Consider the following 11,372-nt stretch of genomic DNA (forward strand, 5'->3'; position numbering starts at 1 on the left):
ATGCTAGAATCTTGTCTGCTCGTCACCTGAAGTAGGGAGGCACCTGAGGAGCAAGTCACATGACCATTCAACCAATCGGTCAGCAATGATGTCAAATGTGTAGTTTGACTGCACCACAGATGCTACCTAAGACTGCAAGGCTAGTAGAGCTTGTACTTCGGTCTCCATGTTGCGCATGCAGTATGCAAATCCTGCGTTGTTCAAATAAGATGTAAGGCTGAATCCTGCGTTTTTCAAATGTTCAAATGTGAGGCTGACAGTGACAATTTTCAATCATTCCATTTCAGGAGCTAGAAAATCCTGAAGTGTGGATGACAGGACTGGACAGAAACTAAACAAAAATGTTTCGTATCCGACTGCAAAGGGAGCAGTGTGGCTGTAGCCTCAGGCTCCTACGGCCACACACACTTGCTTATTCTGGGAGAGTCCAGCTCGTCCCCCTGCCCTGCACCACTGCATTACAAGATGAACACACACACTCACACATGTCTGTCTGCCTGTCTGGCCCATTTACATAGTCACACCCGCACACACACTCACACACACTGTCACGCTCTTCCTCCTCACACATACACACACACACACACACACACACACACTGCCATTTCTCTTCCTCTCCCTCAAACACACATACACAGACGAGTGGAGAGAGGTAATTGAATTTGAAATAGCCATCCATTTTAATGAAATGGAGTTGAGTGGCAGGGAGAGAGGGAGGGAGGAAGAGAGAGGGAGAGAGAGAGAGAGAGAGATAAGAGAAGAGTGAGAGAGGAAGATGGTGTGGATGTGCATTGGGGGTATCCTGCCCCCTGTCTGCTGACAACACACACACACACACACACACACACACACACACACACACACACCCTATCACGCCTGACACATGTGCTTACAGTCTGGGAAAGTTCATTCATCAAGGACAAGTGTGTGTGTGTGTGTGTGTGTGTGTGTGTGTGTGTGTGTGTGTGTGTGTGTGTGTGTGCACGCCTGTGCCTGTGCACACTCTTGAGTGTTCATAAAACATGCTCTATGATCAAGGGTATGTGTGAATGTGTGTCTGAAATGCATGTTGATGTGTTGAATATTTATGGAAGGGTGTGTGTGTAAGACCTCTAAAGGAGCAGTATGTTGGCTTAATGCTAAGCTGTTCAATTTTAAATATGTGTGTGTGTATGTCTGTATGTGTGTGTGTGTGTGTGTGTGTGTGTGTGTGTGTGTCTGTATCTCTGTGTGTGTATGTCTGTATATGTGTGCGTGTGTGTGTGTGTGTGTGTGTGTGTGTGTGTGTGTGTGTGTGTGTGTGGGTGTGTGTGTGTGTGTGGGTGGGTGTATGAGTTTATTAAAATACACACATATCTCTGTTTCTCTCTCTATATTTCCTGGTTTGCTTTGGTTCCCCACAGTAATTTAGCTTCCCAGATGTCCAGGATGATGGACCCTTTTCTGTACCCCCCCCCCCCCCTCTCCTCCTCCCTCGCTTCATAATTCATGGAGTCTAATCAAAATGGCCGCTCCCGTATCAGGGCCCTCTCCCTCATTGTCTCACCCTCCTCTCTGTGTCTCTCACTCTGTCATTGTCTCTCTTTTCATGTTTCATGCGTCTGAAAACTGGCAGGAGCTCACATTATTTTGAGTCCTCTGTCTTCCACTCGCTCTCCCTTCCTCTGTCTATCTTTTTCTCTTTTTCTTAACCTGTTAGTCTCCCTTTTTTTCTGTATCTCTCTCTCTCTCTCTCTCATTTGTTTTGTAAATCAAATTATTTTGTATCCCCCAGTGCAATGCTTTTCTTCCCCCTATCTTTCTCTATCTCTCTTTATCTCTCTGTGTGTGTCTCTCTCTCTCTCTCACTCTCTCTCTCTCTCTCTCTCTATTATTTTGCCCAAAAAGAAAGCAGCCTGCTTACCACGTCTTGTGGAGCCCATGTCAGGTTTTTACAGTAGCGTAGCGTACTGTAGATGACTGCATCATGAACCCTTTTGCACTGAAGCCCTTGTGCTGGGGAGAGAGCTGTGTTTGGGTGTCTATGGAGGCTCTATGAGGGGCTCAGTGAGGGTCTCTCTTGTTCCTAAGTCCTAACTGATGATCACACGTCTCCGCTTCAATAATGCAGAGGGTGCAGCAGTGTGGTCTTCACTGGAAATTGCCTCAGAAAAAAAAATAAAAAGTGTGAAAAGGCACATATATTATGCATTGTGTGTGTGTATGTGTGTGTGTGTGTGTGTGTGTGGGCACGTGTGCGCGCGCACACACACTTGTGTATGTTTGGGTGTGTGTGTGTGTGTGCTTGTGTGTGTGTGTGTGTGTGTGTGTGTGTGTGTGTGTGTGTGTGTGTGTGTGTGTGTGTGTGTGTGTGTGTGTGTGTGTGAGTGAGTGCACACGTGCGCACGTGTGTGTGTGTGTGTGTGGTGTGCGAGTTTGTGTTGAGGTAAGGGTAGGAAGATAGGAGGAAGCGGAAGTGATGGGGGCATTTTCTTTAATCACATCCCATACAATGTAAATCTGAATAAGATGTTTGCTCAAGACTATGAATTATGCATGAAGGGGGCTCAATCTGTGTGTGTGGGTGAGTTTGCTTGTGTTTTTGTCGTCTTTATGTTAATTTGCATGTGTGTGTGTGTGTATGTGTGTGTGTGTGTGTGTGTGTGTGTGTGTGTGTGTGGTATGACTGGAGTTTTGCTGTCAGCTTGGGGTAGATAAATAATTGATGTTTAGCTGTAGCTATGGAAGGCACTAAGGCAGGCATGCTTGGCTGTCTTAGATCTGAGAATAGTCACACCCACCAACAGTCACATTCATACACGTGTGCCGCACACACACACACACACACACACACATACACACACACACACACACACACACACACACGCTTTGTTTTGTTCATGTAATGTGTACTACATGCTCACTCAGCGTCAGTGTCCTAGTAATGTTTGTTCCTCTTCCTCTCTCCTCTTCCTCTCTCCTCTCTCAAACAGGAAAATTATTGAGGTGAAAATCATTGATGACGAGGAGTACGAGAAGAACAAAATCTTCACCATCGAGCTGGGTGAACCAGTACTGCTGGAGATTGGACAAAAACATGGTATATATATATTTATATATCTGTGTGTGCGTGTGTCTGTGCGTGTGTCTGTAAACTCATGATAGATTGCTGAACTGCTTTAATCTACTGGATTATTCAGGAGATTTGATTCCTAATGTAACTTGACTTGTATAGTGGAATCAAATAAAGTATATGTCTCTCTGTGTGTGTGTGTGTGTGTGTGTGTGTGTGTGTGTGTGTTATGTTACCATGTTGACTCTCTTTCAATGAGATAATGCAGGATGGTAAGCACTGTGATGGCTAAACCAACACACACACACACACACACACACACACACACACACACACATACTTTCCCCCTTCCCTCTCACTCTCTCACCTCGATTGACTTCCCAATTAAAATCCCATTTTGTTTTCACTCAAACACCACATCCGTTTGCATTTGGGCTCCACCAGAAGAAGACATCTCGTTACAGATTTCAGCGATTTAGGAAAATAGTCAGAAAATGAAGCAGATCGCTCTTCAAGCACAGCAGGGTCTTAAAAAGAACAACAACCACAGAGAGAGAGAGACAGAGTGATAGAGAGAGAGAGAATGAGGGGAATACCAATGGAGGGGAGACTGTGACAAGAAAGACATAACAAAAAAAAAGACAGTCCGCAGTAAGCTGATAAAACCATCCCATTTCATTCGTTCACAATAGCCGAGCGTCATCTTGGTATTCCTATGTGGGTCGGATTTTTTACCTTCATAGACAATTAGCTTTATTATGTCCTTATTATCGTCATCCTATTTTATGTTGCGACTGTAAACGTACACGTTTGGTTTAAGGGCGGCGCTAGCGACGAGCTAACCGCGAGGCAAGCGAGGCGTTAGCGCGGAAAATAATGAGTTTTAACAGCACCAGCGTGTCTTAGCCTAGCGGCCTGCAGGCTGGATCAGTATACTGCGCATTAATAATGGAGCTTCTGACTGAAACGAATGTCCTCGTTTTTCAAATAGGTTATTGCTTCTTTCAATTACCAGGACGCGCGCCGTTCTGGTAACTCTCGACAGCGCAGTGTCAGTCGCACTGTTTGTTCCCCTTCTCATCGTGTTCTCGGCAGAGAGATAAGGAGCATGTAGGGAGTTTTTCTAATTAGTGCTAAATATCAAGCTGGGACACACTCATTTGAAAGTGCAACGACTCTCACTCCCATACAGAGACATAACAGATACCAAGATATGAACACGTGGAATAATGGTTTGCATTAACGTTTTCTTATCTCCCTCTCTCAATCTTTGCCTCTCTCTCTCTCTCTCTCTCTCTCTCTCAATCTCTCTCTCTCTCCTCCTCTCTCTCTCAATCTCTCTCTCTCTCTCTCTCTCTCTCTGTTTTTGGTGTCAGGAGACTCCAATGAGAACAAGCCAGTGGTGGGGGCAGATGACGAGGAGGTGGCCAAGATGGGCTGCCCCAGTCTGGGAGAGCACACTCGGATGGAGGTGGTCATCGAGGAGTCCTACGAGTTCAAGGTAACCACCCCTCAGCAGCCTAAAGCATTGCACTCTATGGTCTTTGGCCACTGTTACAGCAGCACTCTTATAAGCAATCAGTAGGACAGCATTTTCAGGGAGGTTCATGGGCCGCCTCCAGGTATTCCAATTATAACAGACGTTTTGTTTTTTTTTCAATTGTGTGCTGACAAACTAAGCTAAGCTGCTTATTGCTATATGACAGCCTAATGCATCATCCGAGTTCATATTCTGTCCACTGTCTGTGTGTGTGTGCGTGTGTGTGTGTATGTGTGGTGTGTGTGTGTGTGTGTGTGTGTGTGTGTGTGTGTGTGTGTGTGTGTGTGTGTGTGTGTGTGTATGTGTGTGTGTATGTATGTATGTGTGGTGTGTGTATTTGTGTGTATGTGTTTGTATGTTTGTGTGTGTGTGTGTGTGTGTGTGTGTGTGTGTGTGTGTGTCTGTAGAGTACAGTGGATAAGCTCATCAAGAAGACCAACCTGGCTCTGGTGGTGGGCAGCAGCAGCTGGAGGGAGCAGTTTGTCAGCGCCGTCACGGTCAGCGCAGGTCAGTCACTTACATTCCGTCCGCTCGCTCACCCACTTCCTGTCCACACGCATCTCTTCCTCACACGCCGACAGCAATTTCAGGCCAGTTGGAGCGCATGGAGAGTTGAGCGGTTGGCGTTTATTTTATATACTAGTAGTATTATTTCATTTTATAGTTATAATAGTTTGGATTTGCAAGACATTCAGGGCAGAAACAAACATGGAGGACATGAGTCATGTCTTCTTGTACACACAGCAGAAAGACTGACGTTTTAGCATCGCTACTTCCAGTGATATCTTGTAGCTCTTAAATTCCTTTTATGCTCCTGCCGGGTTTCCATTAGTCAATAACTCCAAGTGTCATTCAGGTCAATCACCCTCAGCCTCCCTTGTGCTGAAGAGAATGTCATTCTCTTTTCTAAGCTTTGGTAGAGAGCATTGTAGCGTAGCATGGCTGCTTTCAGTCAAATTCAGCAGAGCTTTTTTTTATTTATTTATTTATTATTTTCAGGCTTTTTATGCCTTTAATGATAGAGATAGTGGAGAATGACAGGAAGTGAATGGAAGAGAGAGCAGGGGTGGGATCCGGAAAAGACCACCCAGGTCGCCGGTGTACGTTGCAGGTCCTTTCAGCAGAGCTTCTGTTTTTTTGTTTTTTTTCGTAACTGGTCTGCTTCGCTTACAGGTGATGACGACGACGAGGAGAGCGGTGAGGAGCGCCTGCCGTCTTGCTTCGACTACATCATGCACTTCCTCACCGTCTTCTGGAAGGTTCTGTTCGCCTTCGTGCCGCCCACCGAGTACTGGAACGGCTGGGCCTGCTTCATCGTGTCCATCAGCCTCATCGGCGTGCTGACGGCCATCACCGGCGACCTGGCCTCCCACTTCGGCTGCACCATCGGCCTGAAGGACTCCGTCACCGCCGTGGTGTTTGTGGCTCTGGGCACCTCCGTCCCCGGTAGGTTTTGGATGTCCTCAGTAACTTGAAGTTTGGCCCATATGAGCCACCATAGCATGGCACTCATTGTAGTGTATGTTGTGTGTGGTGTCTTAAGCTGCTGGGACCTTGAATTTCCCCTTGGGGATCAATAAAGTATGGTTGTGTCCAGAAGTCAAGCGTGCACGCTGGATAGTACCTTCTTTCCAGTAGCGTCTTAGTTAGCTTGCTCCTCAGTATGCGTCCGCGTCCCTACCTACATTTGGACAGCACTAACTAGTTGGCGTCACCTGACTCGGGGAGGGGGGTTGTGTTGACGATTTGCATGACGTGTGGAGCTTGACCTGCGCTGCGCAATGGATTATAGGATATCTGAGGGCAAAAAAGATGCATCGATGCACGCTTGGAAATCACGCCAAACGAAGTACCCAACTAGTGAGAGCGCTTGACTTTCGGACAGTCTATTCTGACGTAACTTCCGGAAAATGCACACTGCCCAGCATGCGTACTGATGTTTCAGACACAGCCTGAATGTCTATCTATCTATCTATCTATCTCTCTCTCTCTCTCTCTTTCACACACACAAACAGTGTGTTTAGAGACCAATGAAATGTATCCCTGTGATTCCAGACCCTGTTTGAAATTGAAACAAGTGTGTCCTACTTGAGCACCGTAGCATGGCATTCTTGCTAGAACAGAGTTGTGTAGACAAGTCCTCCATGGAGCACCTCATGGAATCTACCTCATCATAGCGCATTGTTCCAGCTGGCCCTGGTGAGCCACCGTAGTTGAGGTCCCCAGCTGCACTATAGGGGGAAGGGTGGCAGCTCTTTTCCATAACGCTGTGACATGATAAATGGCTCCTGGTTACAAACTAGCCCAGTTTAGCTGGAGTCTGCCCCGTGAGGTGACGGAGGTAGGTGTAGGTGACTGATGAAGGTGTGGGAGATACCATTATGAGGGGTCACGGCATGGCACAGGTGGAGGGTGCCATACTGTTAATGTTGTGAAACGGTTGCTATGAGGTTGCAGGGTGGTTGGTTGGATCCAGTAACCCCTCGCTTATGGTTTATGAATTTCATGATTTGTGTATGGAAGCGTGGAGGCTATATTTAAATGTGTTGAAAAATAACTCACAAGATCAAGCCCAGGTGTCTTTCTGGGTTATGTGAATGTGAATGTGTGTGTTTGTGTGTGTGTGTGTGTGTGTGTGTGTGTGTGTGTATACGTACTGTATGTATGTGTGTGAATGTGTTGGTGTGTGTGTGGGTAAATGTTTGACAGAATGAGAGAGTGTGTGTGGAACTGTATATTGAACCTCAAGGGCACACATTTGTTGTGCAAGCATGTGTGTGTCTCTATGTGCGTGTGTGTGTGCGTGTGCATGTGCACGTATCTGTGTTTGTGTGTGTGTGTGTGCATGTGTGTGCATGTGTGTATGTGTGTGTGAGAGAGTGTGTGTGTGTGTGTGTGTGTGTGTGTGTGTGTGTGTGTGTGTGTGTGTGTGCGTGTGTGTGGGTGTGGGTGTGTGTACGACGTGTGTGTCTGATGCTCCACCTGAGGGCTGCATTTTCTTGTTTAAATCTTTTTCATTTTCTCCTCTGTGCTGTTCTCACCTGCTCCCCATAGTGCTCTGCTGTCTCCTCCGCTAAGGCCCTCGCGTCTTTCTCATCCCCTCTTTCATCTCATCCCTCTCTCTTCTCCTCCCTCTTTCTTATTATCCCTCTCTCTGTCGCTCCTGCCACCCTGCCTGGACAATAGCCTTGGCCATTATCTCATGACTCATGCCTTCGTTCCGTCTTTCTTTTTTTTCCTTTTGTTTGTTCGTCGCATTCCTCTAAATTTGTTATTCTCTTTGACTGACTGGCTGTCTGTCCCTCTTTTTTTTTCTCAGCTTGTTTGCTCTCCGGAAGTTTCTCTGGCGAAGAAGCCCTTGTGCTACACAGTCTCTGTAGAGGGAGAAATGCTCTGCCTCGCCAAATGACTCTTTTTGAATGGAACTTTATTGCATTTCATCTAACCTAAATGTGCCGTGAATTTAGAAGAGTTCAGTTCTTCGTGTATCGGGCATTTCTGTAGACTGTCTTCTCTTATCAGCACTCTGCTTGCTCTGAGTTAGCGGATATAATGGACTTATTCGGCTTTAGCAAAATAGAAAATAAAAAAACTCACATCCTCGTGAAACAAGAACCCAGTCGGACTTACTCGATTTCCTGACCAGAGTCGTTTTGTTCTCTCATTTGTAAATGTCATTAATTACAGCTTGCTGTGTCAGCCTGCATTTCCTCTAAGCATTAATTTATGAGATACTGTGAGCGCCCTGGTGTGGACAATGTGCTGTGTGGACATGAATGGGGACAGTGTTCACATCAGCGAGAGCCCGTCGTGTTAAAGCTCAGATGATGAAACCCCTTGGTTTGGATCAGGGATGCAGCTACACAACATGGCTGCAGTGTTTTAAATTGGTGCTGTATAGAATCTCTCTCTCTCCCCCTCTCTCCTTATCTCCTTCTCTCTTTCTCTCTCTCTCTCTCTCTCTCTCCCTCTCTCTCTCTCTCTCCCCCCTCTCTCTCTGTTCTGGTGTTTGGGGGATGGTAGTTATATGGTGCAGTATGACGAGATGGTTCTTACAGCGGTAGAGATGGAGAGGCTTGTACACTCCATGTCTGGTCCAAAGCCTTGTGGTTATTCTAATGTTATATTTATGGATGTACAGTATGTTTTTTTAATGATGCATTCATGTGGAAGACACTGATTCTATGGAGGAGTTTTTAAACTTCTTTCCCTCTCTACCCCCCCCCCCCCCGCTCTTTCCCTCTCTCTCCTTTTCACCATCTCTTTTTCTCTTTCTCTCCCTCTCTCTCACTCTCTCTCTCGCTACTGCACTCCTATCACAACCTTCCCTCTTTTACTCCTCTCTCTCTATTTCTTTCTTGCTTTCTCTCCCCCTCTCCCATCCTCTCTTTCTCTCTTTCTATCACTCTCTCACCCTACTGCCCCCCATGACCACCCTCACCCCCACTCTCTTGCTCTCTCTCTCTCTTCCCCACCCTCTCTCTCTCTCTTTCTCTCTCTCTCTCTCTCCCCCACCCTCTCTTTCTCTCCCCCCCTTCTCTCCATCCCCTAGACACCTTCGCCAGCAAAGTGGCGGCCATCCAGGACCAGTACGCGGACGCCTCCATCGGCAACGTGACGGGCAGCAACGCCGTCAACGTCTTCCTGGGCATCGGCGTGGCCTGGACCATCGCCGCCGTCCACTGGCGCATCAAGGGCAAGCCCTTCCTGGTCAAGCCCGGCTCGCTGGCCTTCTCCGTGTCGCTGTTCACCGGGCTGGCCGTGGTGGCGGTCAGCATCCTGCTGTACCGCAGGCGCGCCAGCGTGGCCGGCGGCGAGCTGGGCGGCCCTCGGACTTGCAAGCTGGTCACCGCCGCCATCTTCGTCAGCTTCTGGCTCATCTACATCCTCATGGCCTCGCTGGAGGCCTACTGCCACATCCCCGGCTTCTGAGAGAGAGGGAGGGATGGAGACAGTGAGAGAGAGAGAGAGATGGAGAGAGAGAGAGAGATGGAGGGAGAGGGGGAAAGAAAGAAGATGCAAAAATGGGGACATTAAGGGCAATTTTTTTATGAAGTGAAAGAGATTTGTTAGGGAAAAGAGAAGAGATAGACAGAGAGACGGAAAAGGAGGAAGGAGTGAGAGAGAGAGAAAGAGAGAGACTGAGACTGTCAGTCAATGTAGTGGCCAAATGTCACGGTTAGTGAAGAGCAAGATCAAGAATGGCGGCGCGTAATTATGGAGCTACGAAGAAGAACAAACCTGGAGTTCCTCTCTGCCTGCCGGCAAAAACAAGACCCTGACGTGTTTTCCGTGTACTCCCGTCTTTGAGAACACCTCTCCGTCCTTGTCTCCGTGCTTTCCTCGTTCTTTCCCTCGGCCCTTGGCTCTCCCTTTAATCTCTTTCTTTCCCCTCGTTTGGCTCTCTCCTGTCGATCTCCTTTCCAACGCAGTATGCAGCTACAGTACGTGTCCCGCTCCTCAGTAACTCTGCCTTACCACAACTGTACCGTAAGGTGTAACGTTGTCCTCACGTTGTCTTAACTGGTAGGAGTGTAGGCCCCCCCCCTTCTCCTTTGGCCTGCAAACTCACCCCCCCCCCCAATGTCCCCAAATTCCTGCGTTTTCTACTTGCCCTTTTTTTTCTGTGTAACGTGTCAGTGACGTCGTCGTGCAAATTGTATTTTTTGTTTTTCTTTTCAATTCAATGAAATTGCGGAAATATGTCCTAAATCGATTGAAAGGATTTGCATGGTCGTTATTATCAATAACAGAGGTTGTGTGTGTGTGTGTGTTTACATGGTGTCAGTCTCAGTAACGGAATGCACCGGATGAAGCCAAGGACCGATGAAACCGCAAAAAAAGGGACACGGATGACACAGAATATATTGACTTAATGACTCTACACGTATGTGAAGAATGAGATTTGATGAAAAGAAAAAAAAGAAAAAAGAAACTACTCTTAACTGCTTGGAATGAAAGAGAAGAACAATGTAAGAATTCCAGAAGAACATTGTGTTTACTCCACTGATAGGAACTCTAGCTTGACTTTAGCATTAGCATATATACTTGGTCACCAAGAAATAATGCCGTCGGTGTGAAGACAGTGTATAAAAAAAAAGAAAAACCTCACACGTGAAAAACATCTCCGAAGCTGTGACTGAGGACGCGACTTTGATCTAGGACAACAGTTAGACCTTTAGAGCTCTGTGGACTTGATACGTGCATGTCTCATTGTGTTTAATGATGTTCTTACATGGATGGACTGGGAAAAAGTCATAATCATCAAACAGTATTGTTGAGTTTTATTTTGTATTTTGAATTATTTGTTGTCTGTTCTGTTTTTAATGATATTTGCCTACCATGCCATTTGGTAGTTATTTGTGTTGTCGGTATTTATTTTAGTGTATAAGAAGTTAATAAGAGCATTCACCCACCCCTAGTTCAAGTTTGAGAAGCTGTAGCAGTTTGAAACCTAAACTGGTCCAGACCTTCTGATCTCTGTGCTGATACAAAACCTTGAATTTGTATGATATCTGGCCCTAACCTGTATGAGTCTAATTTTATCATATTTGGCCCAGTCTAAGCAGTGCTGTTCCAAACTACACCTTTGTTAATCCAGTTCAAACTGGTTTCACTCCAGCCTGTGCATGAATTTCAATGCTATTGAAACCTAATATTAGAATCCATACAACCAGTACCATGGAGTGTCAGTCTAGCCGTGGCTAGTGCAGTCCAGTGTTATTCCAGTCTCGACCAAAATTGTCTCAGTATTACTAGCCCTGACACGAGATCAGTATT

The 11,372-nt window shown here is 46.5% G+C and overlaps 1 protein-coding gene across 1 annotated transcript in view; it reads left to right on the forward strand.

Moving 5' to 3' along the window:
• slc8a4b (solute carrier family 8 member 4b) overlaps nucleotides 1-9,589 on the forward strand; it is a 43,255-nt gene extending 33,666 nt beyond the window's left edge. Inside the window, exons 5-9 of the mRNA XM_062515770.1 lie at nucleotides 2,973-3,079; nucleotides 4,429-4,553; nucleotides 5,000-5,099; nucleotides 5,766-6,038; nucleotides 9,145-9,589. Of these exons, the coding sequence (XP_062371754.1) occupies nucleotides 2,973-3,079; nucleotides 4,429-4,553; nucleotides 5,000-5,099; nucleotides 5,766-6,038; nucleotides 9,145-9,524 (985 nt within the window). The 3' untranslated portion in view covers nucleotides 9,525-9,589. The remainder of the gene's footprint in view (nucleotides 1-2,972; nucleotides 3,080-4,428; nucleotides 4,554-4,999; nucleotides 5,100-5,765; nucleotides 6,039-9,144) is intronic.
• The last annotated feature ends 1,783 nt before the right edge of the window (nucleotides 9,590-11,372 follow it).

The sequence above is a fragment of the Sardina pilchardus genome, chromosome 16, assembly GCF_963854185.1.
Source record: "Sardina pilchardus chromosome 16, fSarPil1.1, whole genome shotgun sequence".
NCBI lineage: Eukaryota > Metazoa > Chordata > Actinopteri > Clupeiformes > Clupeidae > Sardina > Sardina pilchardus.